The sequence below is a fragment of the Gadus macrocephalus genome, chromosome 21, assembly GCF_031168955.1.
Source record: "Gadus macrocephalus chromosome 21, ASM3116895v1".
Lineage (NCBI taxonomy): Eukaryota > Metazoa > Chordata > Actinopteri > Gadiformes > Gadidae > Gadus > Gadus macrocephalus.
The window spans coordinates 13,589,385-13,612,374 of NC_082402.1; the positions used below are offsets into that span (position 1 = coordinate 13,589,385).

The 22,990-nt window shown below is 46.1% G+C and overlaps 3 protein-coding genes across 6 annotated transcripts; 1 reads left to right on the forward strand and 2 right to left on the reverse strand.

Moving 5' to 3' along the window:
* Positions 1 to 77: 77 nt before the first annotated feature.
* Positions 78 to 22,617, forward strand: brf1b (BRF1 RNA polymerase III transcription initiation factor subunit b). 4 transcript variants are annotated; one of them, XM_060041075.1, is made up of 18 exons: positions 78 to 727; positions 10,647 to 10,727; positions 11,133 to 11,306; positions 11,948 to 11,979; positions 12,259 to 12,331; positions 17,637 to 17,786; positions 18,164 to 18,257; positions 18,404 to 18,530; positions 18,893 to 18,932; positions 19,160 to 19,255; positions 19,640 to 19,906; positions 20,098 to 20,159; positions 20,516 to 20,597; positions 20,700 to 20,746; positions 20,821 to 21,095; positions 21,326 to 21,377; positions 21,499 to 21,730; positions 21,854 to 22,617. In XM_060041075.1, exons 1-18 carry the CDS (start codon positions 544 to 546, stop codon positions 21,892 to 21,894), a joined length of 2,109 nt encoding a protein of 702 aa, XP_059897058.1. In that variant the 5' UTR covers positions 78 to 543; the 3' UTR covers positions 21,895 to 22,617. The 4 variants fall into 4 exon arrangements, with proteins under 4 accessions (XP_059897058.1, XP_059897059.1, XP_059897060.1 ...); XM_060041076.1 differs by lacking the exon at positions 78 to 727 and adding an exon at positions 10,033 to 10,333; XM_060041077.1 differs by lacking the exons at positions 78 to 727; positions 10,647 to 10,727; positions 11,133 to 11,306; positions 11,948 to 11,979; positions 12,259 to 12,331 and adding an exon at positions 15,114 to 15,253.
* Positions 1,377 to 9,804, reverse strand: LOC132449436 (uncharacterized). The gene is made up of 18 exons (XM_060041074.1): positions 9,590 to 9,804; positions 9,457 to 9,515; positions 9,152 to 9,247; positions 8,921 to 9,048; positions 7,991 to 8,134; positions 7,375 to 7,452; positions 7,071 to 7,241; positions 6,646 to 6,742; positions 6,216 to 6,439; positions 5,653 to 5,818; positions 4,965 to 5,167; positions 4,771 to 4,888; positions 4,416 to 4,624; positions 3,793 to 3,910; positions 3,229 to 3,398; positions 2,757 to 2,854; positions 2,422 to 2,528; positions 1,377 to 2,340 (listed from the first exon to the last, which is right to left on the reverse strand). Exons 1-18 carry the CDS (start codon positions 9,616 to 9,618, stop codon positions 1,784 to 1,786), a joined length of 2,772 nt encoding a protein of 923 aa, XP_059897057.1. The 5' UTR covers positions 9,619 to 9,804; the 3' UTR covers positions 1,377 to 1,783.
* btbd6b (BTB (POZ) domain containing 6b) lies at positions 12,709 to 16,137 on the reverse strand. The gene is made up of 4 exons (XM_060041080.1): positions 15,950 to 16,137; positions 15,503 to 15,593; positions 15,115 to 15,233; positions 12,709 to 14,506 (listed from the first exon to the last, which is right to left on the reverse strand). Exons 1-4 carry the CDS (start codon positions 16,135 to 16,137, stop codon positions 13,474 to 13,476), a joined length of 1,431 nt encoding a protein of 476 aa, XP_059897063.1. The 3' UTR covers positions 12,709 to 13,473.
* Positions 22,618 to 22,990: the final 373 nt, after the last annotated feature.

Here is a 22,990-nt window from a genome sequence, read left to right on the forward strand (position 1 = left end):
TGGCTATTCCAATACTTGGGGTTCTGATGCGTTATGTACTATTATTCAATGTTTTGTGGTTATACTGACTAGTACTGTTTTATAGGTGGTGTTATGATGGTTAGCAATTGGTGGTGATTTAATAATCATCCTAATAATAATTTGCATTGTTTTAATCAGTTGGTCTTGAGTACTAAATTCAATATTGTTATTCAGTATATTATAAACATTACTTTTTCAACTATAGCGATATCGTTTTAATAATAAATGTAAACTATTATAATCATGAATAATTTACTATTCAGTAGTGTAGCTTTTATGCAAAATAATTAGTAAATTGTATTTAGATACATGTCCCTGAGGAGGCTGCTACGAGTTAACATCTTGCCCGAAGATGCCTACAGGTCGACTGGGGTTCAACCCCAAAACCTTTCGGCAGAGAGACAAACCCGCTAACCCCCATTCTGCAACTCATAAGTATTGTGTTTATAATCCCTGTTTTATAACTTATGAGTATTGTGGAATCAGTAATCATTATGTTTGTACAGGTGATCTCTCTGCGCGATGAGTCCCAGGGTTTGCAAGGCGTGTGGGTGTGCCGAGATCGATCTGGACCAGGCCAGGGGAAATGCAGTTTGCACCAACTGTGGTTCTGTGTTGGAGGACAACATCATCGTCTCGGAGGTCCAGTTTGTTGAAGGCAGCGGTGGGGTCACCTCGGCTGTGGGCCAGTTTGTCTCTTCAGATGGTGAGTTGTTACCTCCCTCCCCGGTCATCACAATCAGGGTGGACAATTAACACCTGCTGATGGTCCAATGGTAGATTGATTTGACCATTTATCAGGTAGAAGAAAATAAATAATTTTTTTGTCCATTTTACGTCCCGCAGACATGATTCCTAAAGGATCTTGAATACAACACTAGGCTGGTTCCAAGCTTAACACTCCAGTGAAAGATGGTCAAGAAACTCTTCACTGTTATCAATGCAATAATCAATTATGTAACGGCAGCTGGAAAAAAAAGGAAAAAAAACATTTAGCTGTATAATCAACACTGCCTCAGCCATGAATCGAACCTGGCCACCCCCTACAATTTGGAGTAGATGGCTAGGACATAAGTGGGTTGAGCTATTCAATCTACACTTATGAGCTGCGTCAACATTTTATCGAACAGTTTGATAAGATTGTTGATCCCAGAATTTAAAGTAAAGAGATGTTCTCACTCTTTCAAACTTCTGCAGTTTGCATAGATGGAGTTGTGTGTCCATTACATTTCCATTAAGCACAAAGTTGACCTTATATATTGTGATTCAAGCTAATTTTAAATAACATTAAGCAGACTGAAGGTGTTTAGAAGCAGTCTGGTGAAAGCCATCTGAATAAACACCCAGAGACTGCCAAAGGAGCATGGCGCCATTTATTCAGTGTAAACACCAAAACACTTCTGAATACAACCAAACATCTAGTTCACGTTTAATAGGACACAATTCTGAAATGAACACTTGGATGGATCAGACACAGAAGGATTTCAATTTTTCACACTGACCTGAGGAGAAAGGCGGGATTAGTCAAGCCTTTACGGCAAATACATTTATTCAGCCTCTTCATTACATAAACAGCTTAGGTTTGGAAAAGCTCAACATGCTAAAGAAGAGTGTTATACCTCTCAATGCCTCTAGGAGTGCTTAGCCCATAGTGAGCCCATAGTGAGCCCTTTGCCCCCCCCCCCCTGTCCTCCAACCAGGTAGGAAACCAGCGGCTCCTGGATGTGTAGCATGGATCTGGACAATCCATCGTCTGCTTCAGTTAGACCAGCTGAGTAACACTGGCAGAGGTCATGGGGGAGTTCTGGGTGGAAACAGCACTGGTTGTGTTGGTGGCTGGGGGCTTGGTGGTAACCGCGGTAGTAGACTCTTTTTCTCTGGCAGCGACTTTCACCTTGAAGAACTCTTGGAAGTACAGAGCGCTCTTGCCCATAGGTTGATCGGTATAGTTTGGGTTACTCATATGTTCCTGCTTTTGTGAAGACAGTGCGTTTATCGCTCGAGGCAGGTTGTGAGTATTGTTGTGAGGTCCTACGTTACTTGACATCTCCCGTTTCTGTCCAGCGGGTCTGTTTGGGTCCTGGTACCCCACATTCCTTTGGTTGAAGAGGTCAACAGTTTCCACATGGTTTACTGGGGAGTTAGCATCGAAGCTAACGGGTAATAAGTTCTCGGTCAACCATGGGAGGTCATCTCTCCCAGCTGGAGAGGAGGCCCGGGGGCTTGTGCTCTGCTGCCCGGGCCAAGGGTCGTGGATGTTTGATCGATGAGCATGAAATGGAGAATTCTCATGTGGACACCCGGGAGGCAGGGTTGAACCTGAAACACATGAAAATAGTGTGAAAATCCAGATCATGTTTTGTGATGACGGTGGCGATTTTGAAGATGGTTAGGGTTGACCTTTAGTCCCTAGGATCAACCCAAGTCCTGGTGTGTACATCGGGAAGATTCTCTCTACAGGTAGCCTGCTGATGGTACTCAGGGGGTAGAAGCACCTCACGGTCAGCCTGGTTCGAAGACAATGTTTATGTTGAACAAATCGATCCAACTTTATCCATAAAAATTTGTGTGACAAATTAAAATGCAAGCTACTAAATACTAAACATTTGAAAAAATAAAACGGATAATACAAGCGTGAGGAAGAGATTTGATGAATTACAAATTGTGCGATTTAGAAGCAATCAAGCCGCTGGTCTATTTAACAGGACAACAAGCAAACTTAATTCGACCCCTACTTGAACTTAGAGTCTCTGGAGATGAGGGCCGTTTCGTCTGCGATGAGACGCCTGTGGTAAAGGATCTCATTCTCGTAAGCCAGGAAGGTGTCGCCCACCTGTCCACAAACCACACAGCCCTCAGATATTTGGATGTAATCAAGTGCAACTAAGGGACATTCAGAAACAATGCAAAGAAATGATAATTTGTTTCATGCAGTCGTATACATTTATATATATATATATATATATATATAATGAATTATCCATAACCAATATAGTTATCAGAATGTTCTCTTGGTTGCAAGGCATCATTTCTTGTTGCTGCAAGTTGGTGCTTCTTCACCTTCTATGGTAAAATACCATTGTTTGTCTCTTGCAATGGTCTGCATAATGTTGAAGTGCTCTTTGTAAGGGTTTGAGTCATTTAGTAGTGGTATACTCTACAGGAGTTAGTCATGTTTTTGAAGTCTGGTTAGGAACATGTGCCTACCATCGTCCTTGTTCCACAAGAGTTGAGACTGAATTCAAACAGAGCTCTGGACGGATCTGTTTGTTTCGGTCTACAGGATCTGTCCAGGAGGGTGGTGCTGTCGGGGTGCACTCTTGGCAAGGTCACACTGGGAGTGGTTACCACTGTCATGATCCCGTCTGGGGAACACACTGAACAGAGAATCACTAAACTCGTTCCACTGCTAAATGTAGTACTTTGTCTCCACCTTCCCTTCAACTTTGTTTGGAGGCACCCCTTGATTTAGTGTCCCTCCAAACTTGAAGGAGGGGTAAGAGAAATACTACAAATGGTACAATTCAATTTGGTCAGATCGCAGTCCTGAAATCATGAACAACTGAAATGTTTTGATATTTGTGACATTCCAACAGTTTCTAAGGCCACTCAACACAATAAATACTTAAACTCTACTACTGAACTCGACTGTCTCAGTCAGGAATATAACTAATGGGGAAACATTACTAGCTAAAAAAATTTGAGTGATACATAAGCAAATCACGGTATAGGTGTTCCTATATATACACTATACACTACGGGTTACTTTACCTATCAGGTCCCTTGTTTCAAATACACAGCGTCCTGAAAGCATTGATTGAAGAGCAAGTGTCTTGGCATCCCTCACAAGAAGCTGGAATACTCCATAGAAGTCATGCAGATTAATGTCCTAGAAACCAATTAAATAGTTCAGAATTCGTTTTACACATTTTGTATCGTTTTTTAAATGTGACAGGTCATTTCCATTTCATTCCTAGATTATTTTTTGATCTTAAATATTTTTTCCATTTGAAATAAGTCACCCTCTATCCTTTCAGGCTTCTTCCCGTTTGTCAGTTTCCTACAATACCCAGAATTACTTTCTGCACCACCCGCTCTTTCATGAGACATAAAGCCAAGCTAATGCATTCTGGATGTACCAGTTTGATTAGCCTTCGTTTGTCCTCCTAATAAATGACCAGAGAAATTATTCTGCATATGCAGACTTTGATAGTTCATCATAAAACTCACTTTATCTTTCCTACGGTTTGGATACAAGTTTATTTGTACAACACATCATCTTCTTTTTTGGACCAAGCCCTGAGAGAGACCAACGGCAGCTATTTCATGCACAAGTTAATACAGGCTTGACTGTACCATGAGAAGGCAGCCATATAGCTGTGGTGAGCTCATACTTGGTAGGTGTAACCAATGGAGAAGACGGGGACTTCCAAGGTGATGCTCTGGGTGTCGTTGTATAGCCTGTACCCCCTAAGCTCAGCCAGCTCCGGAGTGAGAGGCTCTGCTCCGACCCCGATCTCCCAGAGGAACTCCATTTGGGGACTCTTCCAGAGGCTGAAGGTGATGCCCGTCGGTGTGCACTCTGCCGTGGGCTCTGGAGCAACTGCTCAGAGCAAAGAAAATACAGTTGTCCAGTTGTTTTGACACAAGGAAGGGCTATAACACAAAGAGTCCCTAAATAGTTTAAATCACAAAATGGAAAACAACAACCAAAAACCAGAACATACAACCACATGCAGTGGTACGCACATGCGTCGTCGAGTTGTGTCGATACAAAAGAGTAGTGGTAGTACGATAGTCTCTGGGGCAGGATTATTAAGGTGTAGTTCAGGCTCATTGAGTACTGCACAAGTCCATGGTCGAGGTGCTGTCAGAAAAAGGAAATGGGACATTTAAATGTCATAGCCACACACACACAAACACATTGAAGTAAGGCTACTCACCATCCTGTGCACTACCCTGCTGTCAAAGGGGACGTGTAGTGTGTAGGCTTGGCTGCCGTTGGCATTGACAATCCTATTGATGCTGTATTCAGGCGTCACAGCAATGGGCAGATGCCTGTCGTTGATTTTGACTTCCACCAAGGTCACGTCAAAGGGAATGTTTCCCATGTAAACGTCAAACACACGCTCTGCAGGCATAGTTTCTATAACAAACAATATACAACGATGTATACATATTTGCTTTGGGGTTTTAGAGTTTAGAGCAGGGGTCACCAACACAGTACCTGCGGGCACCAGGCCTGTTCTAAAAATAGCACAACTCATTCTTGAACAACTCTTTCCCACCTTTTTTTAAGTCATTGTTGATAATTATTGTGAGAAATCATTAACATGATCAGTGTTTTCACAAAGATGAGTATCATTAGTCTTAATATATATCTAAAGGCAAACTGAGCAAATTTGTTATTTCAGAAGAGTGTATCAAACTCAGTGCCTTTCGTAAGACTCAGTACCCATGAAGTAGCTCTCAGGTTCAAAAAGGTTGGTGACCCCTGGTTTAGAGAATATTCAGGACTGGTTAAGTTTTAATTAGGTTTGAAATTTGAACCTGCGATTGCTACAAAGTGTGTCGCCTACGTGGTTATCACCGGCTTCCCAATTCAGGCCAACTCTAAACTCTTGGGCTTACGGTCGAGGGTGAAGGGGTGTCTGCAGAGTAGCGGGGTATCCAGGACCCTCACCAGTCGCTGTCTGGTCTCCACCTCGCTGCCGTCGTCATACAGCATGGAGAAGAGGTGCTCGTAGAAGAGGAAGATGATGTACGTCTCCCTGTAGACGTTGTTCACCACCATGCTCTGGATAAAACCCATTTTGACACATGATGAAGAATTAACCCTGCATCTATTCCTGTCATTTTCAAGCCACGTAATACATGGTGGGGAATCCATGTGTGGTTACGGTGACGTCGCCAGAGAACACTGTCTGAGATGTTGGTATGAGGCTTTGTTTCCTTATTCAACTTAACCATTTAGTCATTACAGGCAATTTCTGGTCTATTTAGCAGTTATGCGACAATCAGTTCTTTCCACCAAGATGAACAATAGATTGATCCAACTCCACCATCCCTACCAGTTGGTACAGTCCACCAAGGGAGTGTCCCAAGATGTTGATCCATCCATGATCCATCCGAGTGGACACGACACTCCTCGTGGGTTGATTCTGGTTAAAATTAGGGCCCCTTTAAAAACTCACCCGCCTGTAGCCCCCTTCTGATCCGAAGGGTATCCCAACCTGGATCACTGGGCCATCCTGGGTCACGGCCCAGCCTCTGGCTATAGTGGTGTCCCAGTCCACCAGGCGCCCTTCCACACCCAACATGATGCTCCGACTCTCAAAGCGCTCTCCAGCCCAGACCATCGGGGGCATGACCTGGGGGGTCTCCCACAGTAGCCTTGACCCATCGAATGATCCAGAACCTGGAAAAGATTACCTTCAGAGAAGGCTTGAAGCGCCCCTATTCTACCACTTGGTTGGATGATGAATAGCTAAAATGATCAGTTAAAAAAAAAATCTTGGGACCATTATCGTCCACTCCGATGCATGAGGAATAGATCAACCTGGGGCCAAAGCATTTGTCATTTTCAATGGAAGAACTACGAATGCTCTCTTTTCAAACACATACCGACTGTACAAGACAATGAAAAGTCTGTCATGATCACAACCAGTTTCCGTCGGAAGAACAGCACCAACTTTATGACCTCAACTGGCACCCCGTGTACCTGGAGAGCAGAGGACCCTTGTCAGCTATCAACCCTATGAAGACACCCTTACATCCCCCACATAGCCACCCAAACATCCACCCTGTGACAAGGCAAAGTTACCATCACGTTATTCAGCTATAGTATTTCCAGAGAGACAAGCAATGAAATGGTAGGTAGTGGTTAGCCAACCTTCTCCAAGATGCCTGGACATTAAGGGTTTGAAACCAATTAACCTATAGCCACTAGAATATCCTAATCAATTTATTTCTGTGTAGTGCAAGGCCAAACCATAGTGATCATAGAAAATATAGATTTAAATAGGGAAACATCATTTCTGGTCACTCACGTGCACAAGCTGGCTATGGGGCTGTTTGTATGGAGAGCGAAACACTTGTCTCTTTGGAGTGGCCGTCAGACTGTAGCCCAATCCCCGGGCCTCACTGACGGACATGATGGCAAGGTCGTTTCCTGCCAGCAGAAACATCAGCTGCCAGACAGATGTAGCCGTTTTCTGAGCCTGGAGAGAATGCAGTGTTTAGCTATTGTTGTGTGGACCTGACAGTTGAGTGTAGCTTTACAACAAAGCTCCCTAAATATACCAAATGGATACATTTTTCAACTGAATCCTTGTTGGCAGAGAACATGTTTACCAGAGAAAGAACGTCTTTCTGGATCTCCTTGGAGCCGCCATGATAATCCTCACAAGGCATGTCTTGATCCACACTGACCTGATACACAAGAATACAAACAACAACACTAGTATCCAATGGAAATCGATCAAGCTTACTTGACACACAGGTAGACACCCATGAGTGAGTTTCTCCCTATTGGTCACAGCTTGGGCCAATAGGAACACTCAAAGGGTTTTCAGGCTGCTGATGCTTCTAATGTTACCACTTTTCCTCAGAGGTAAATAGATTGGCTGTAGTACCTCCATGTAGTTTGAGGGGTCAATATGATGGCTGTTGTACCCTCATGTAGTTTGAGGGGTCAATATGATGGCTGTTGTACCCTCATGTAGTTTGAGGGGTCAATATGATGGCTGTTGTACCCTCATGTAGTTTGAGGGGTCAATAGGATGGCTGTTGTACCCTCATGTAGTTTGAGGGTTCAATATGATGGCTGTTGTACCTCCATGTAGTTTGTAGGGTCAATATGATGGCTGTTGTACCCTAATGTAGTTTGTAGGGTCAATATGATGGCTGTTGTACCTCCATGTAGTTTGAGTGGTAAATATGTAGTGGTTTTGGTGGTAAAATCTTGTACCTCCATGTAGTGTTCCTCACAGAGGACCTCTCTCTGGGCCAGGACCAGGGGAAGATCACAGGTCTTGGAGAGCGGCTGGCTCCACCAGTGCCCCTCTGCATCCGTCAGGATGATGTTTAGGTTGAAGGTGAAAACCTCATCATTCTGGAAAGGGGGGGGGGGGGGACATGTTTATTAATGCAGTGGGATAATGAATGGATAAAAGAAGAAGTACGACCAAACCAATATATTTTCTGATTTAAGAGAGTTCAGTATAAGATGTTGAACCCTAAAAATACATGGGTTCACTGCCCCTTTAAGGAAGAGTGTCTTGGTCAAGGGGAGGAGGAGAGTCCTGGTCAATAGGAGGAGGAGAGTCCTGGTCAATAGGAGGAGGAGGAGAGTCCTGGTCAATAGGAGGAGGAGGAGAGTCCTGGTCAATAGGAGGAGGAGGAGAGTCCTGGTCAATAGGAGGAGAAGGAGAGTCCTGGTCAATAGGAGGAGGAGGAGAGTCTTGGTCAAGGGGAGGAGGAGGAGAAGAGTCCTGGTCAAGAGGAGGAGGAGAGTCCTGGTCAATAGGAGGAGGAGAGTCCTGGTCAATAGGAGGAGGAGAGTCCTGGTCAATAGGAGGAGGAGAGTCCTGGTCAATAGGAGGAGGAGAGTCCTGGACAATAGGAGGAGGAGAGTCCTGGTCAAGAGGAGGAGGAGAGTCCTGGTCAATAGGAGGAGGAGAGTCCTGGTCAATAGGAGGAGGAGAGTCCTGGTCAAGGGGAGGAGGAGAGTCCTGGTCAAGGGGAGGAGGAGATTCCTGGTCAATAGGAGGAGGAGAGTCCTGGTCAAGAGGAGGAGAGTCTTGGTTAAGAGGAGGAGGAGATTCCTGGTCAATAGGAGGAGGAGAGTCCTGGTCAAGAGGAGGAGAGTCTTGGTTAAGAGGAGGAGCATGAACCACACCTGGTTGCTGGTGTAGCAGGAGTAGTAGGACGCTCTGAAGGTGGTGTAGCCGTCCATTCTGAATTGACTGATGGTGTAGCCACAGCTCTGTGCATTCTGACCACTGATGGAGTGGACCACTTGGTTATCTGGACAACATCGGAGAGAAGGGCTGATGACACCATTGTTTGTATTGCGTGAGGCTCCTGGAAACCATGACAAATTTGGGCATTATGGGATTTCTCCACCAACCTACAGCCTCAAACTGAGGCGCAACTCCGGTCGCAGCAACATGAAGCCACAGATAGCGGTCCCGACACTCGGACTCTATCGGAACCTCCCGATGCCCTGAGAACCAATGAAAAAGAGTTGACGCCTTCTTGACAGGCAGCTTGTAATACAGGTAGTCTGTGATGTGATGAGTCTGTTTTGTAGGCGGCTGGTTGTGTAGTAGTTTGTTAGATGTAGTAGTTTCATCATAGGTAGTTGGTTGTGTCAGTATGTAGCCCATTAGGTAGTCAGTAATATGTGGGAGGTTCTAGGAAGTATTGTCGTACCTCCCTGATCTCCTGCAGCCTCTACCCTCCAGCCAAGCTCAACACAGAGCAGAAACAGTCTGAAACCACAGGAAAGGTTTCATTTCAAACACTAGAGTCAGTTTGACAATAGGTTGCTGAGACAGTGACTTACCCAACACAGGTGCTAGTAAATATATCCATGGTGGGACTTTAGAGAAGAAACCAGAGATATGTGTTGAACAAACAGTATGAGTACAAACATTCACTGAGTTCTTTGCAGGAGCTAACCACCCTGGGAGCAGGGTGTCATGTGAACACAAGGACTGTTTGATTGGACAAAGGTGTGGCTAATTGAACGAGATCAGGATTGATTGTTTTGTCTGGATTTCTGTTCTATTTCATTCCTACTGACCGCCAGAGGCGGTGCTTTAGCACTGGGAACTCTGGCGGTCATCCGGAATTCATAGAACCGTAGTTACATACGTAACTATCGTTCTATTTCATTCCTACTGACCGCCAGAGTTCCCAGTGCTAAAGCACCGCCTCTGGCGGTCATCCGGAATTCATAGAACCGTAGTTACATACGTAACTATCGTTTTGGACATTTAGCATGATGACAATGTGGTTGTTAAGGAGTGGGAGTTTAGTAATTTTCATGTATTTGAAAATAATGATTATAGTGAAGTGAGGTTTCAGTAACAATCTGTTTTCATAAAAACCTCAAGTGTGTGAAGTGTGAACAGTTGACATCCAATGTTTGTTGACATTCCAGCACTTAAATTTTATGTTTTTGCTCCAAATTGTTTGTATGCTTTAAATGTTCTCATCCCCGCTTGTAAGCCACTTGGGATAAAGTAATCTGCTAAATGACAAAGTTAAAATAACTAGCAGCCTATTCAGTGGACTGTACCATCTAGTAGGTTAATATGTCCATCATATATCTGGGTGGACTTTCCCATGTGTGAGGTAACAAATTAAAGGTTTTCAAAGATTTGAAAACCTTTTTCAAAGATTTGAAAAAAATAGATTTTCAAAATACTTTTATTAGCTGATCAACATCACAGCTGTTTGTCAAAGTGGACTTTTAAATTATATAATGTTGAAATTAGATCCAAAATGATTGTGTGTGTGTGTGTGTGTGTGTGTGTGTGTGTGTGTGTGTGTGTGTGTGTGTGTGTGTGTGTGTGTGTGTGTGTGTGTGTGTGTGTGTGTGTGTGTGCGCTCCCCAGGTCCAGAGAAAGCCCCCCTTTTGGGCAGTGGTTTCCACACCAGTATTGGAAAAGAGTCGCGTGCTCAGACCCTCCAGAACGGTGAGACTTCATGTCCCAAGCTTACTAATGGCTAACAGGCAGCTCGTATGACTAATGGGCTACTCATATGGCAACACGTACAGCTAACTGGTTACTCACACAGCTTACAGGCACTTCCTACAGCTAACTGGTTACTTGCACAGCTAACAGGCCCCTCTTACGGCTATTCATTCAGCTAAGGGGAGCATACATGTCCTTACATGCTATTCCTACTTACATCCTATGTATTCATAAAGCTTTTACATTCAGATTACAATCTGGCTGTTCCCATAGCTAATAGGGTATAATATGTGCTAATGGTTTATTCCTACAACTAACTGCTTTTATGGTAAAGCGGTCCTTTATTAATCCTCATCAGTATCAACAGGAGTTGTGGGAGTGATCTTTATGTTCATGTGTTCTCAGGGAAGCGTCAGATCCACCAGCTGGGCAGCCAGCTGCAGCTGAACCAACACTGCCTTGACACCGCCTTCAACTTCTTCAAGATGGTGGTCAGCAAACAGCTGACCCGCGGCCGCAAGATGGCACATGTTATCGCAGCCTGCCTCTACATGGTCTGCCGAACTGAGGGGACACCCCGTATCCTTGACTGTGTGTGTGTGTGTGTGTGTGTGTGTTTGTGTGTGTGTGTGTGTGTGTCATGTGCATCATTTGGCAAAATGTATTTGTTGTGCAGATTCTCCACAACGTGCGTAGCGTCAGTATGGAGTTAGTGGACACAAAAACTGTTCATGGCCATAAAAGTATAAAATGTCTCATCACAACAAACTAATGCTTCTGCTATTGTCTGTGGTGAGAGTGCACTCGCGCTAAGTGCTCTTAGCCTCAATCAGTACAACTATGTAATCCTGACAAAGGATAGGCGAGACGTTACAATGGTCTGATCAGCCCCACCAGTACTTTAATGTTTTACTAAGTCCCTTTACTGTTTCTATGTTATGTATGTATTGGAGTGTTAGCAGGGGTGTGTCCAGGGAGGGGGCCTCTAGTGGGATACGCCCCCTCCTCTAAATATGATCGTTGATTGGCTTTAAACCTGTCAATCAAAATCTATGCATGAGAATGGCAGGTTCATGGACGAATTATTACACTTCTAAATAATTGTTATAAACATATGCAATGCTCTACAAAGGTGCATTATTATTGTGGGCCACCCTGACTATACTTGGTCAGCATGAGTGAAGCTTGATAGCATGCTACCTTTCTTTAGCCAGCCCCAGACATGCTGTTGGACCTCAGTGACCTGCTGCAGGTAAGTTACACACCAACCATCAGGGATATTCCACACCTCAAAACTGAAACAACCTGAAACTCATAGTGCTAACCTAGCTCAACACTTATTGATGATAGCAGTCCATACTGAAAGCTTAGTTGTAGCTCAATGCTAGAAGATGGTTAAGGTCATTTTAACTCAATGCTATAAAATGCTAGCTGGTCATACAAATACCTCAACGTTTGTTAGCTGAGCATACTGTATACTGCTGCTGTTCCTGCGCTGAATGAGGTGCTAAGAAACGGTTGTCCTATACAGGTCAATGTCTACATTTTGGGGAAGACATTCCTTCTGTTGTCCCGGGAGCTCTACATCAACGCTCCTGCTATTGGTGAGATTAAAACGCATGAACGTTAAACATCTATTTTCATGTCTGAAACGTTCACAACAAAACCAGCAAACGTAGCTTAGAGCTGAGGCTCAAACATCTCGGAAATAAAAATAAGTTGTTTAGGTTTAGTGATGCATGCCAGCCTGCCTATTGAGACAATAGGCAATACTAAGCGGCAAAATACCCCCCCCCTCATTTGAAATGATGGCATGTCAAATATGTCATCAAAAACCTTTTTAACACGCATATTAAAATGCTAAAAACTGGTTAAACCACTGATCCAATGTCCTTTTCTGATTAGATCCAGAATGGATTTCTTGAGGTTGTGCAACTTGGAATTTAAAGTGCATTTTCAAATGGATTTGTTTAAACAGATGTATCATTGCTTTTATAGCATTTCTAGTTTATTCGTTACAAATTTGAACAGAGCGTTTTTGTTTTAGTATTCTGGGTTATTAGTAAATCACAAAAATAAGCACAGACATTCGTTGTTATATTCTGTAAAATCGTTAAAGTTTATGTAACACTTATGTAAAATATACAGAACAGAAGGTGTATCAGAACGGGACGAGTACACTGGGTATTTGTTGTAAACTTTGCCCTTGTTGTTTAGCTATTGCGACTATAAACCATGTTTAAAAGGTTGAATTATACTGCAGCGTCCAGTAGAGTAAAATGAATACACGTCACGTGACCGTCCACCTGCCCCGTCTTTCCAGCATGTTTTCCAGGTAATTTATGAAAGATCGTCGAGTTGATGTTCATTTGTAAAACATCATCTTTTGGGGGGGCTTTGGTGGACTCCCTGACACGGCAACATAAAAACATAAGCACCAGCCTAGAGATCCATGGCGCGCACGCCGTGTGGACAACACAGCGTTCATTCAACACAGAAGTAATAATTCGACCCTTCAGCATCATAGCGGTTTTCATTTAACCAGCAGCTCAGTGTTCAATACAGCATCAATAAGAGGACAGGGCATCTCATTATAAACATCCAGGGACACATGACAAGCCACGAGGACCTGGGACTATAGATTTAAAATCCTACATCCTGGATTAAATCTGAATAAATTAATCTGTACGAGTCCACCGATGAGGTCTGAAAGAGTTCAACATTTCCCCCCATGGCCCTCCGGGGCTCAACCAAAGAAAACCAGCTCGGGGATCTGCCCCCCCTGCACGCCGGTCCCGTTGGTACTGTCCGAGGAGCACTGGAACTGGAAGGTCACCTTCCCGCACTGCACCTCCGTCACGCCCTCCTGGCCGAAGTAGCTGAGCTCGTTGCCGTCCAGCACGGCGCTGACGGTGTAGAAGGTGTCCTGCTCCACCTGCACCGGGTGCTCGAACCACACCGAGAAGGTGCTGCTCGAGCCGTCCGACAGGAACTTGGTCAGGTTCTGCGCCAGCGTGGTGCCCTGGCGCTTGAGTTCGATCTTGACGCTGTACTCGGCCTTGCCGCCGCTGGACCCGTACAGGCCCAGGCCCGCCATGAAGATCCGCTTGTCTACCGCAAACTGGATGCTGTCGCAGCGCCCGCGGTACCGCCACTGGTTGCTGCGGTAGGCCGAGGACTGGAAGCGGTGGCACCGCTGGGGGCTCAGGCCGGTGCGCTGCGCCAGGGGGAACTCCAGCCAGGGCTTCTTGGCCGCCGTGAACCACAGGAAGACGTCGTGGGTCTCCTCCAGCGTCAGAACGTCGGACTGCGCCGGCCCGTCGGCGAACTCCTCCAGGGTCATGGTGGGGATGCGCACCGAGTACAGCGCCTTGCCCAGCACGGCGCGCCGGTTGGGGGCCGTCACCACCAGACCCTGGCGCCCGCACTCGGACGCCGCCCAGTCCAGCACGGCCTCGAACACCAGCGCCTCGCGGGTGTTGAGCGTCTCCCGCTGCAGGATGATCTCCAGCGTGGGCCGGTCGATCTCGCAGAAGCCCTCGGAGCGCAGGGCGAGCTCGGCCTGGGCGTCGATCACCTCCCAGCAGCGCTGCGTGAGCTCGGGCTCCTCGAACAGCCGGCTCTGGGACAGCAGCACGCAGGCGTTCTTGGCCTCCAGGCTGGTCTCCAGGAAGGTGACGCAGGCCTTGGCCAGCGCCGGCACGATGTACTTCTTGGCGGCGTACAGAGTGGCCAGAACCGTGTCCGCCTCCAGCTCGATCTCATCGCTGTACATGTATCTGGGGAGCACGAGACATTCAAATATATCTGTTTTTTTAGGATGATAACAGAATAGCTTACAGGCTGTCTCTTTAGCTAACAGGGTACTCAGGCATAGCTGAAGCTACCACTACAATTTGGCAGTTGGCTGCATATTTATGTTAAAGGCACCCAGTGCAACTTTCGAGGCTTAAAAATAAACATTCAATTTCTAGTCTTTTTTACACGTAGTAAGTTTCAATAACTCCATACCATTACATAGCGACATTTAAGCAGCAAAGATGAGACGTCGTTGTGTGGTGAGAACTGATACAAAATCGATAACAACAACAATGCCGCCATTTTCTTTATTTTTTGTAACCTACAATAAATAAAGCAGGCTTCCAGTCAATGGAAAAATGGCTTCTCCCCACCTGCGATTGTTGTTGTTTACGATTTTCTATCAGTTCTCACCACACAACGACGTCTCATCTTTGCTCCTTGAATGTCGATATGTAATGGTATGGAGTTATTGAAACTTACTACGTGTAAAAAAGACTAGAAATTGAATGTTTATTTTTCCTTGAATGTTTACATAAAGTTGCACTGGGTGCCTTTAAACACGAAAAGTGAGTCTAGATGTTCTTACTTTAACATGATGAGAAATGCGGCCGGTTCCACGTCTGGGATGAGGATCTCCATCTCTCCCTCGGCCAGGTCTCCATAGAACATGGCCCCGAACACGGAGCTCCCCACGGCCAGGACATACTGGAACCCACCAAGAGCAGGTCAAACCACAAACTCCATCAACAGTTGTAATCCAAAGGGCCATACAAGCCATTTTAAAACACAGTCGTCACACGTGTGAGCGTCCACTCAGATGTTTGATGGTTAGATCAACCGACAAGTTGGTACAGTCCACTAGGGAGAAGACAATCCCATGGTAAATGTGGCACTTTTACAACAACATGGAGGACTCTTTATATGATGCATAGTAGTGCTAGTGTAGTACTAATAATCACGATGCACCTGGTTACCTTGTGGGCAGGGACTCTCTGGGATTCTCCTGGTAGTCCGACGATGAAGAAAACATCGGCCATATGCTCGCTGTTAAACATCAAGGCATTCCTGCCAAGAAAGAAATCCCCAGTCAGGCCTTGTGCTCTGATTCAATAACGCACGACAGGGGCCCTCGCCCTCTTCATAACGTAACTAACCAGTACAATTAGATGCATCAAATACTTAAATTGAAATAAGCAATAACATCAGATTTCATTCAGACCTTTAAATAAAAAGTGAGAGGTTAAACGTTTCACTTTCTCTATTCTGTCAAATTATATATCTTTTATACAAAAATAAATTGTGACAATCCTGCAACCCAATTTGTCCCCTTGCAGTGGCCCACTTATGAGCTGCGATCAACAATTTGGAAACGTCTGTGCGGGACCACACCTTGTAAACTGATGAGTCTATATGTGGTCTACCTTTCTCTCAGCGTGGGGTGGGTGGCCTGCCAGCTGCTGGGCTGGCCGGTGCTGCTGGCGCTGGGCTGGGGGTCGCTGGGCGTGGGCAGCGACTCAGGCTCCGACACCTGGATGAAGCTCTTCTTGTTCGACTCAGTGCTGCTGGGGAGACTGGTGTTGAGGCTGCTAGGGTACAGCTCGGCGGCCATCTTTGATCTCTAGTTCACCATCTCAGAGCATTCTGGCCGGTTGTCTCTCTCCTTGTCAGGATCTCTAGGGAGAGAATAAACATTAAATATCGTCATCTCTTCTTCTGATTGACTTCAAGGAAATCTTAATTTAAAGCAAAATATATACTTCGATTTTTGTAAGTAAGAAGCCCTATCAGCAGATGTGTTGGGGCATCTTGCTCTAGGATGCCTTGAGGATGGCCAGGGACATCGGCTATTGAACCCACAACCTTTGGTCTGGGTGATGAACACCCTGACCGTAGCCACTACAATGAGAAATATATATAAAAGAGACATTTACTGTAGAGATGTGTTCCTAACTGAAACATATGACATTGGATAGGATATTGCCGTGTCAGAATGAACGTCAGCAAAAAAGATACAGTAGATCGAACTCAGTTTAGCGCTGTCAAAATATGACTGACCAATCAGATGGACGGAGGCATCCAACATCAACGAATCGCAAAGCTCCGTCTTCGGTTAATGGTTTTGTTTACTAAAAATGCACATCGATCAACACAGGATTGCTTATCGTTGTGAAACAGTAGTCTTATTAAAAGTCACGTGTTGAAGTACGACAAGAAGAGACTTAGTGAATGGGAAAACAAACGTATTTGTCATCTTTTGATACGAACACAGCGCTTAATCTGCATCGTGTGTGTCCAGCAGTACTAAGCAGCAGCATGGTTTACGGGCCTCGACGGTGACAACCAGAGAACAGACTTACATTTAATAAATTAGTAACTTTTATAGTTATACAACCGTTAGATATCTTTAATACGAAATCATTACAATTGCAGAAAACGCGTCGGAGATAGTCGATAACCAGGGGACATTAATCACACTCGCATCAATCATATCATTTAGGTCTGGGGCTCTTTACACCGATCATTTACACATTTGATTGAAATATGAGAAGGTCTTTTTTAATATCGATGTATTCTTACCTTAACACGGCGCCAACGAGTTGATTGTCACAGGATGAAACATTGATGTTTAGTTAGCAGGCAGCCATGTTAAAGCCAGTCGCAGTGAGCAGCAGGAGGGCGGGGTTTACTGCTGGCTCCCCCGGTTCAGTTCCTTGGCCGGCCGCCAGGGCTGTTCACTCGAAAGCCCGCAGAAATGGCTTAGTGAGAAACATGAGTATGTGTTTCAGTTTGTTTGCCACGCAAAATAATGTCATTCAAAAATTTATATTAACCCATATTATGAGTGTATCATTGGCTTGTAATCTTACTTGACACCCACAAATGTGGGTTTCAAGGCAGACACCCACATGGAATGATTTTATAACTAATATATTTACAAAACAATAATCTCTTTTGGGTGCCATGGAAGCTTTCATCCAAAGTGTCTTACATATCGTAAGTGCATACATGTCTTATCATGGGTGACCACAGTGTAATGTAAACACAGGGTTGGTGTGTTCAAGTGTAGAGGAGGGCAGGTTGTGACCGCCCCCTCCCCTCTCTCTGCAGACCCCTGTCTCTACATCCCGCGCTTCGCCCACATGCTGGAGTTTGGGGAGAAGACCCACCAGGTGTCCATGACGGCTCTCAGGCTGCTCCAGAGGATGAAGAGGGACTGGATGCACACTGGACGCCGGCCCTCTGGCCTGTGTGGAGCAGGTAACCCACCAAAGAGTACAAATGTTAAGCCTCATCAATTGAGCCTCATCATAAGCACCTTTCCACTTTATCCTACCTTGTTCTTGTTGTTTCTACTCCTTTTTCCTTACCTCACCTTTGGCCCTCCATCTCCTTTCTCCAATCTCATCTCCTTTCCCCTTCCTCCCCTCTCGTCCTCTTACCTCCTCTCTCTTCTACTCTGATCTCTTTCTTCTCTTCCCCCTTCTTTCCCCATCTCCTCTCTCCATTACCTCCCTATCCCTCCCTCTTCTCTGTTATCCTTCCTCCCCTTCCCCCCTCTCTCTATCTTCCTCCGCTCCTTTCACTCCTCCCTCCTCTCCTCTCTCCTCCCTCACCTCCTCTCTCCTCCTCCTCAGCTCTCCTGGTCGCAGCACGGATGCATGATTTCCGGCGCACGGTGAAGGAGGTGATCGGGGTGGTGAAGGTGTGCCAGGCGACTCTGAGGAAGAGGTGAGTTTTGAGCCAAACATGTGTTACCCTAATAATAAAACCTCTGCATGTTGAGATTTAAAAAGGGCTATGACCTGTTGGTTCCTGTTCACGCTGTCGACCGACCCTCCTAGCCCAGTGTGACTCCGTTCTCCTTCTCCTGTCAGACTCACAGAGTTTGAGGACACGCCCACCAGCCACCTGACCATCGATGAGTTCATGCGCGTGGATCTGGAGCAGGAGTGCGACCCTCCCTCCTTCATTGCCGGTCAACACAAGACCAAGATCCAGCAGGTGGGTCTGTCCACCTGGCCCTCACGGGAGCAGGATAGACCCGCGGTGAGGGGCTTAGACCCCCGGCCACACAATGGTTCTTGGTTGGAACCTCAATCACTGCAGTTACCTGTAGTTGCCTTGAGCAAGATGTCTCCTGTTCCCTACCTACTCCTAACTGACAAGTATCTAAAAAGTATTAACTGTAAGGAGCTTTGAATAAAAGCGTAAGCATTATGTCCTGCTTTTAGAAGAGTTCCACTAAACCGGTCCTCACCCCTTCGCCCGTCTCTCTCTTTGTCTTTCTTTGTCTGTCTGTCTGTATGTCTGTCTGTCTCTCTCTTTGTCTGCCGCTCTTTATTTCTTTCTGTCTCTCTCTACAGTTGGAGCATGAGTTGGCTAAGAAGCTGAATGAAGTCGAAGGTGTGTCATATTTCTAACCTATATTTTAACACACACACACACACACACACACACACACACACACACACACACACACACACACACACACACACACACACACACACACACACACCACTTCATTTCAAGGCTTTGATTGTTCTCAGTCTCAGCTCGTAAGGGGCTCTGGGGAAAAGCATCTGCTAAATGGCGTTGTTGTAAATGTGGCGGTGTGTCCCCCTTTCCTCCAGGGGAGATCAGCGGCTACCGGGACGAGATTGAGACGGAGCTAGCCAACAGCATGCCCAAGCTCAGCGGGATGTACAGCGCCTTCGCCAAGCACACAGGTCCCTGACGCCCCCCCCTCACCCCCCTCCCCGAAGCACACACAGCCTATAGAGCACAGTCTTAACCCCCTGCATAAGTCCTCATCACCCTGATGGCTCATTATTAACCCAGTAGGATTGTCCTTCTAAGTACCAGTACCTTTTGCAGTTTAACTTCTATCCATCCAGACCCATAGGCTGTTGGTCCCGAGCCCAGCAGGCGTGTAGACCCCGACCCCTCCAGACCCAGTGTTGGATCCCGGGCAGTGTTGCCAGATTGGGCCAGATTGGGGCTGCAGCCAGTGTTGCTAGATTGGGAGGGAAATTTTGGCCACATCTGGCAACGCTGGTCCCAGATCAGAGGGGTTCCAGAGGAACACCCTCTGACAGCCCCTCTCCCTGCAGAGGTCCCAGACGAGGAGGAGGAGGAGCAGGTGGAGGAGAAGAAGCTGGGCCTGGCCTTCGGCCAGCCCGAGGGCGAGGACATGGAGCTGCAGGTGGCTGCCCAGCAGCTCACCCAGGACTTCCTGTGTCAGGTGCTGGAGGAGGTGGAGCAGGAGCCGGGGACAAGGCCGTCAGGGGGCATGCCGGGGTGCCGGCCGTGCTCCCAGTCGCTGAGCTCCATCCTGGGGATCGGGCGCCCCGTCCACGTCTCCCCGGTGGAGCCGGAGGGTAAGACTGGTACCCCCTCTCTGGGGCTTCTCTTGAGCACGGGGACACACAACACATACACTGTGTGTGTGTGTGTGTGTGTGTGTGTGTGTGTGTGTGTGTGTGTGTGTGTGTGTGTGTGTGTGTGTGTGTGTGTGTGTGTGTGTGTGTGTGTTATTGAGATCTCCCCTTGACTCCAGATTTGTTCGCAGACGCCCAGTCAGAGAGTGGGGAGCTGGACCTGGAAGGCATCGATGACCAGGAGATAGAGAAGGTCTGTACCTGTGTTATACATTCCATTACTACTTATGTTACCTCCCATAACATATGATGTTCATTAGCAGAGAATCAAGAACCTATTACATAATAACGGTTGTTATTATGTGTTAGTGTTCGAATGGTGCCCTATGCTGTGATTGTATGTGAGGGTTGTGTATTTAATATGATAAGTTTGTATTTGTGTGAGGGTTGTGTATTTAATATGATAAGTTTGTATTTGTGTGATGGTTGTGTATTTAATATGTTAAGTTGTCTTTGTTTGATGGTTGTGTCCCTACATGTGTTACAGTTGTGTATTTATTTAGTGTGTTATATATGTCTAGCATGTGATGTGTGTTTCTTTTCCCGCAGTACATCCTGAACGAGCGCGAGGTGGAGACCAAGACGGAGCTGTGGATGAAACAGAACGAGGACTACCTGAAGGAGCAGAAAGGTCAGAGGTCACCATGGCTGACAGATATATCTCCAACTGCAACTTAATAGTCTACTCCCTTTCCTAAACACAAGACTTTAAGCCTTCCTCCTCTGTTTTTAGAAAAGGAATTACGAATAATCAAAGAAAAGGAGCTGGGAACCTATAAGGTACGTGTGTGTCTAGGTGAAATAGTGAGTTGTGTTGGGTTCTTCCATTATATTGTCATGTTGTGTCTCTTCAGGTGAAGAAGAGTAAGAAGCGCGCTCCCATCCAGGCGGCCACGGCGGGCGAGGCCATAGAGAAGATGCTGGAGCAGAAGAGGATCTCCACTAAGATCAACTACGAGGTCCTGAGGGACCTGAACCAGGGGGGCAGTGGACCCAGCAGCCCGCCCCCGCCCCCCTCAGAGTCCTCCTCCTCCAGCACCTCCACTGGACGCCCCCGACCGCCTCGCCGCAAGAAACCCAACCGCAAGACCAACAGCCTGGCCGCCACGGCCAGCATCATGGGGAAACGGTAGGGACAGCAGAACAGCATCATGGGGAACCGGTAGGGACAGCAGAACAGCATCATGGGGAACCGGTAGGGACAGCAGAACAGCATATAAGGAGTGTAGAACAGTATTATGGGTCATAGGCTAGAACAGAAGAACAGCATTATTGGTCAATGGTGCGGTCAGAAGGAAGATCTCATCTGACCACACCAACGATAAAAGGTGCAACTTAAAATGTGTTCTTTCTCCCCAGACTCCGTCCGTTAGTGTCGTCCATACCAAAGAAGAAGGGAGACACGTCCCAGGTCAGCTAATGTTGCTTACTTACGGCAGCTAGTTGACTACGACTCACTGCAGCCAAAAGACTACAACCACCTCTCTAATTTCTCTTCCCCCTCCCACCTCCTCCATCACACCTCCTGGCAGGTTAACCGGCCAACGGCTCCTGGGCAACCGGCTCCATCCACCCCATCCACCCCACTCCCTCCAGGCACGCCCCAAACAACAGACACACCTCCAAGACAAGCTACACCTCCACAGCTAGCCACGCCTCCCAGGGACGCCTCGACCGCTCGTGAAGCCACACCCCCTCTGGAGACTTTGGAGGATGAGGAGGCGGAGCCTTGTGTCAGCGTTATGCAGCTGATGGCGGGAAATGGTGCGTAGAACTCAGTCTATTGATACTATAATTATAATTAAAAAATAATTTGCAGCATCAACATATTTCACTAAGGTTTGTTCCAGTCTAACATTGGTGTCTGTCTGTCTGTCTGTTTTTCAGAGTACGGCTGTGACACGGAGGAGGAAGAGGAGTTCTTTTGAACCGACTCTCCTGACCTTTGACCCTAGGACCGTCCATTCTAGGTCAGCACTTCGTAGCGAAGCATCGGCTGGTTTCCCTTGATTCTGATTGGCTGCTGGCCTGGGTCAACCAGAACCAACCTCCACCCACACTCCTCCATTCCATCACAGACTGTTGACAAGTGGACTTTGAATGTTGTTTTTAATGTTTTTAATGTGCTTTTAAATGTATGTATGTTTCTAAGGCAGCTGCTTGTTTCATAAGAACTCCTACTTTGTGTATATTGTGTATATTCTTCAAGTACTGATAATATTATGGACTACATATTGTTTTGAAATGTTATGTACTTCTCTTATGTAAGAGGATTATTTTTAAATATGCAAACGTGTAATTTATTTTAATGCACATTGGTTTACAGTACTATACTGTGCACTGATATGCTTCACTGTGTACTGATGTAATATTTGCAGCGTTCTAACCTCAACCAACAGACATGAAAGCACATCTTTCTCCTGGTTTAGAAGTGAAATTGATTTAACATTCCCAAGTGTCCCAACCTTAAAGGGTCATTAACACTGGACCAAATCTTCTCTGAAAGTAATAATGGACGAATACATGCAATCAGGTTTATCTTTGTCATCAGGGCAAATCTTCCCAGCCGTCTCTGACCCCGCCTCCTTTGTAATGTCAGATGATCTTAGGCCCTCATGTCCGTTGTCGTGCATTAAATGGGCATTACTCAATAGAGGGCTCCTGTCTCTTTTCTCTAAATACAGGCCGACTGACGTGTCAGAGAATCAATCAGTCTTCATTTAAATTAGTTAACTTCAAATGCATGCAACTGCAACCCCACTCCTCTAGAGTAGGATTTGATCTTTAGGGGATTAAGCCCAAAATAAGGTCTACATTTTAGTCACATCGGCAATGGTTCATCATGCAGGCTACTCACTGGGAGGATGGGGGACATCCAGGATGTGGGTGATTTCTGCCCAATAAATGGGGTCTAAAATCTCTGTTGCTGTAGAGGATGAATTTGTTGAAGGCAAAGTAGACCGAATGGACACCTCTAACGACGTGATGAGAATGTTTTGTTGTCTTGTTTAATTGCACACAATG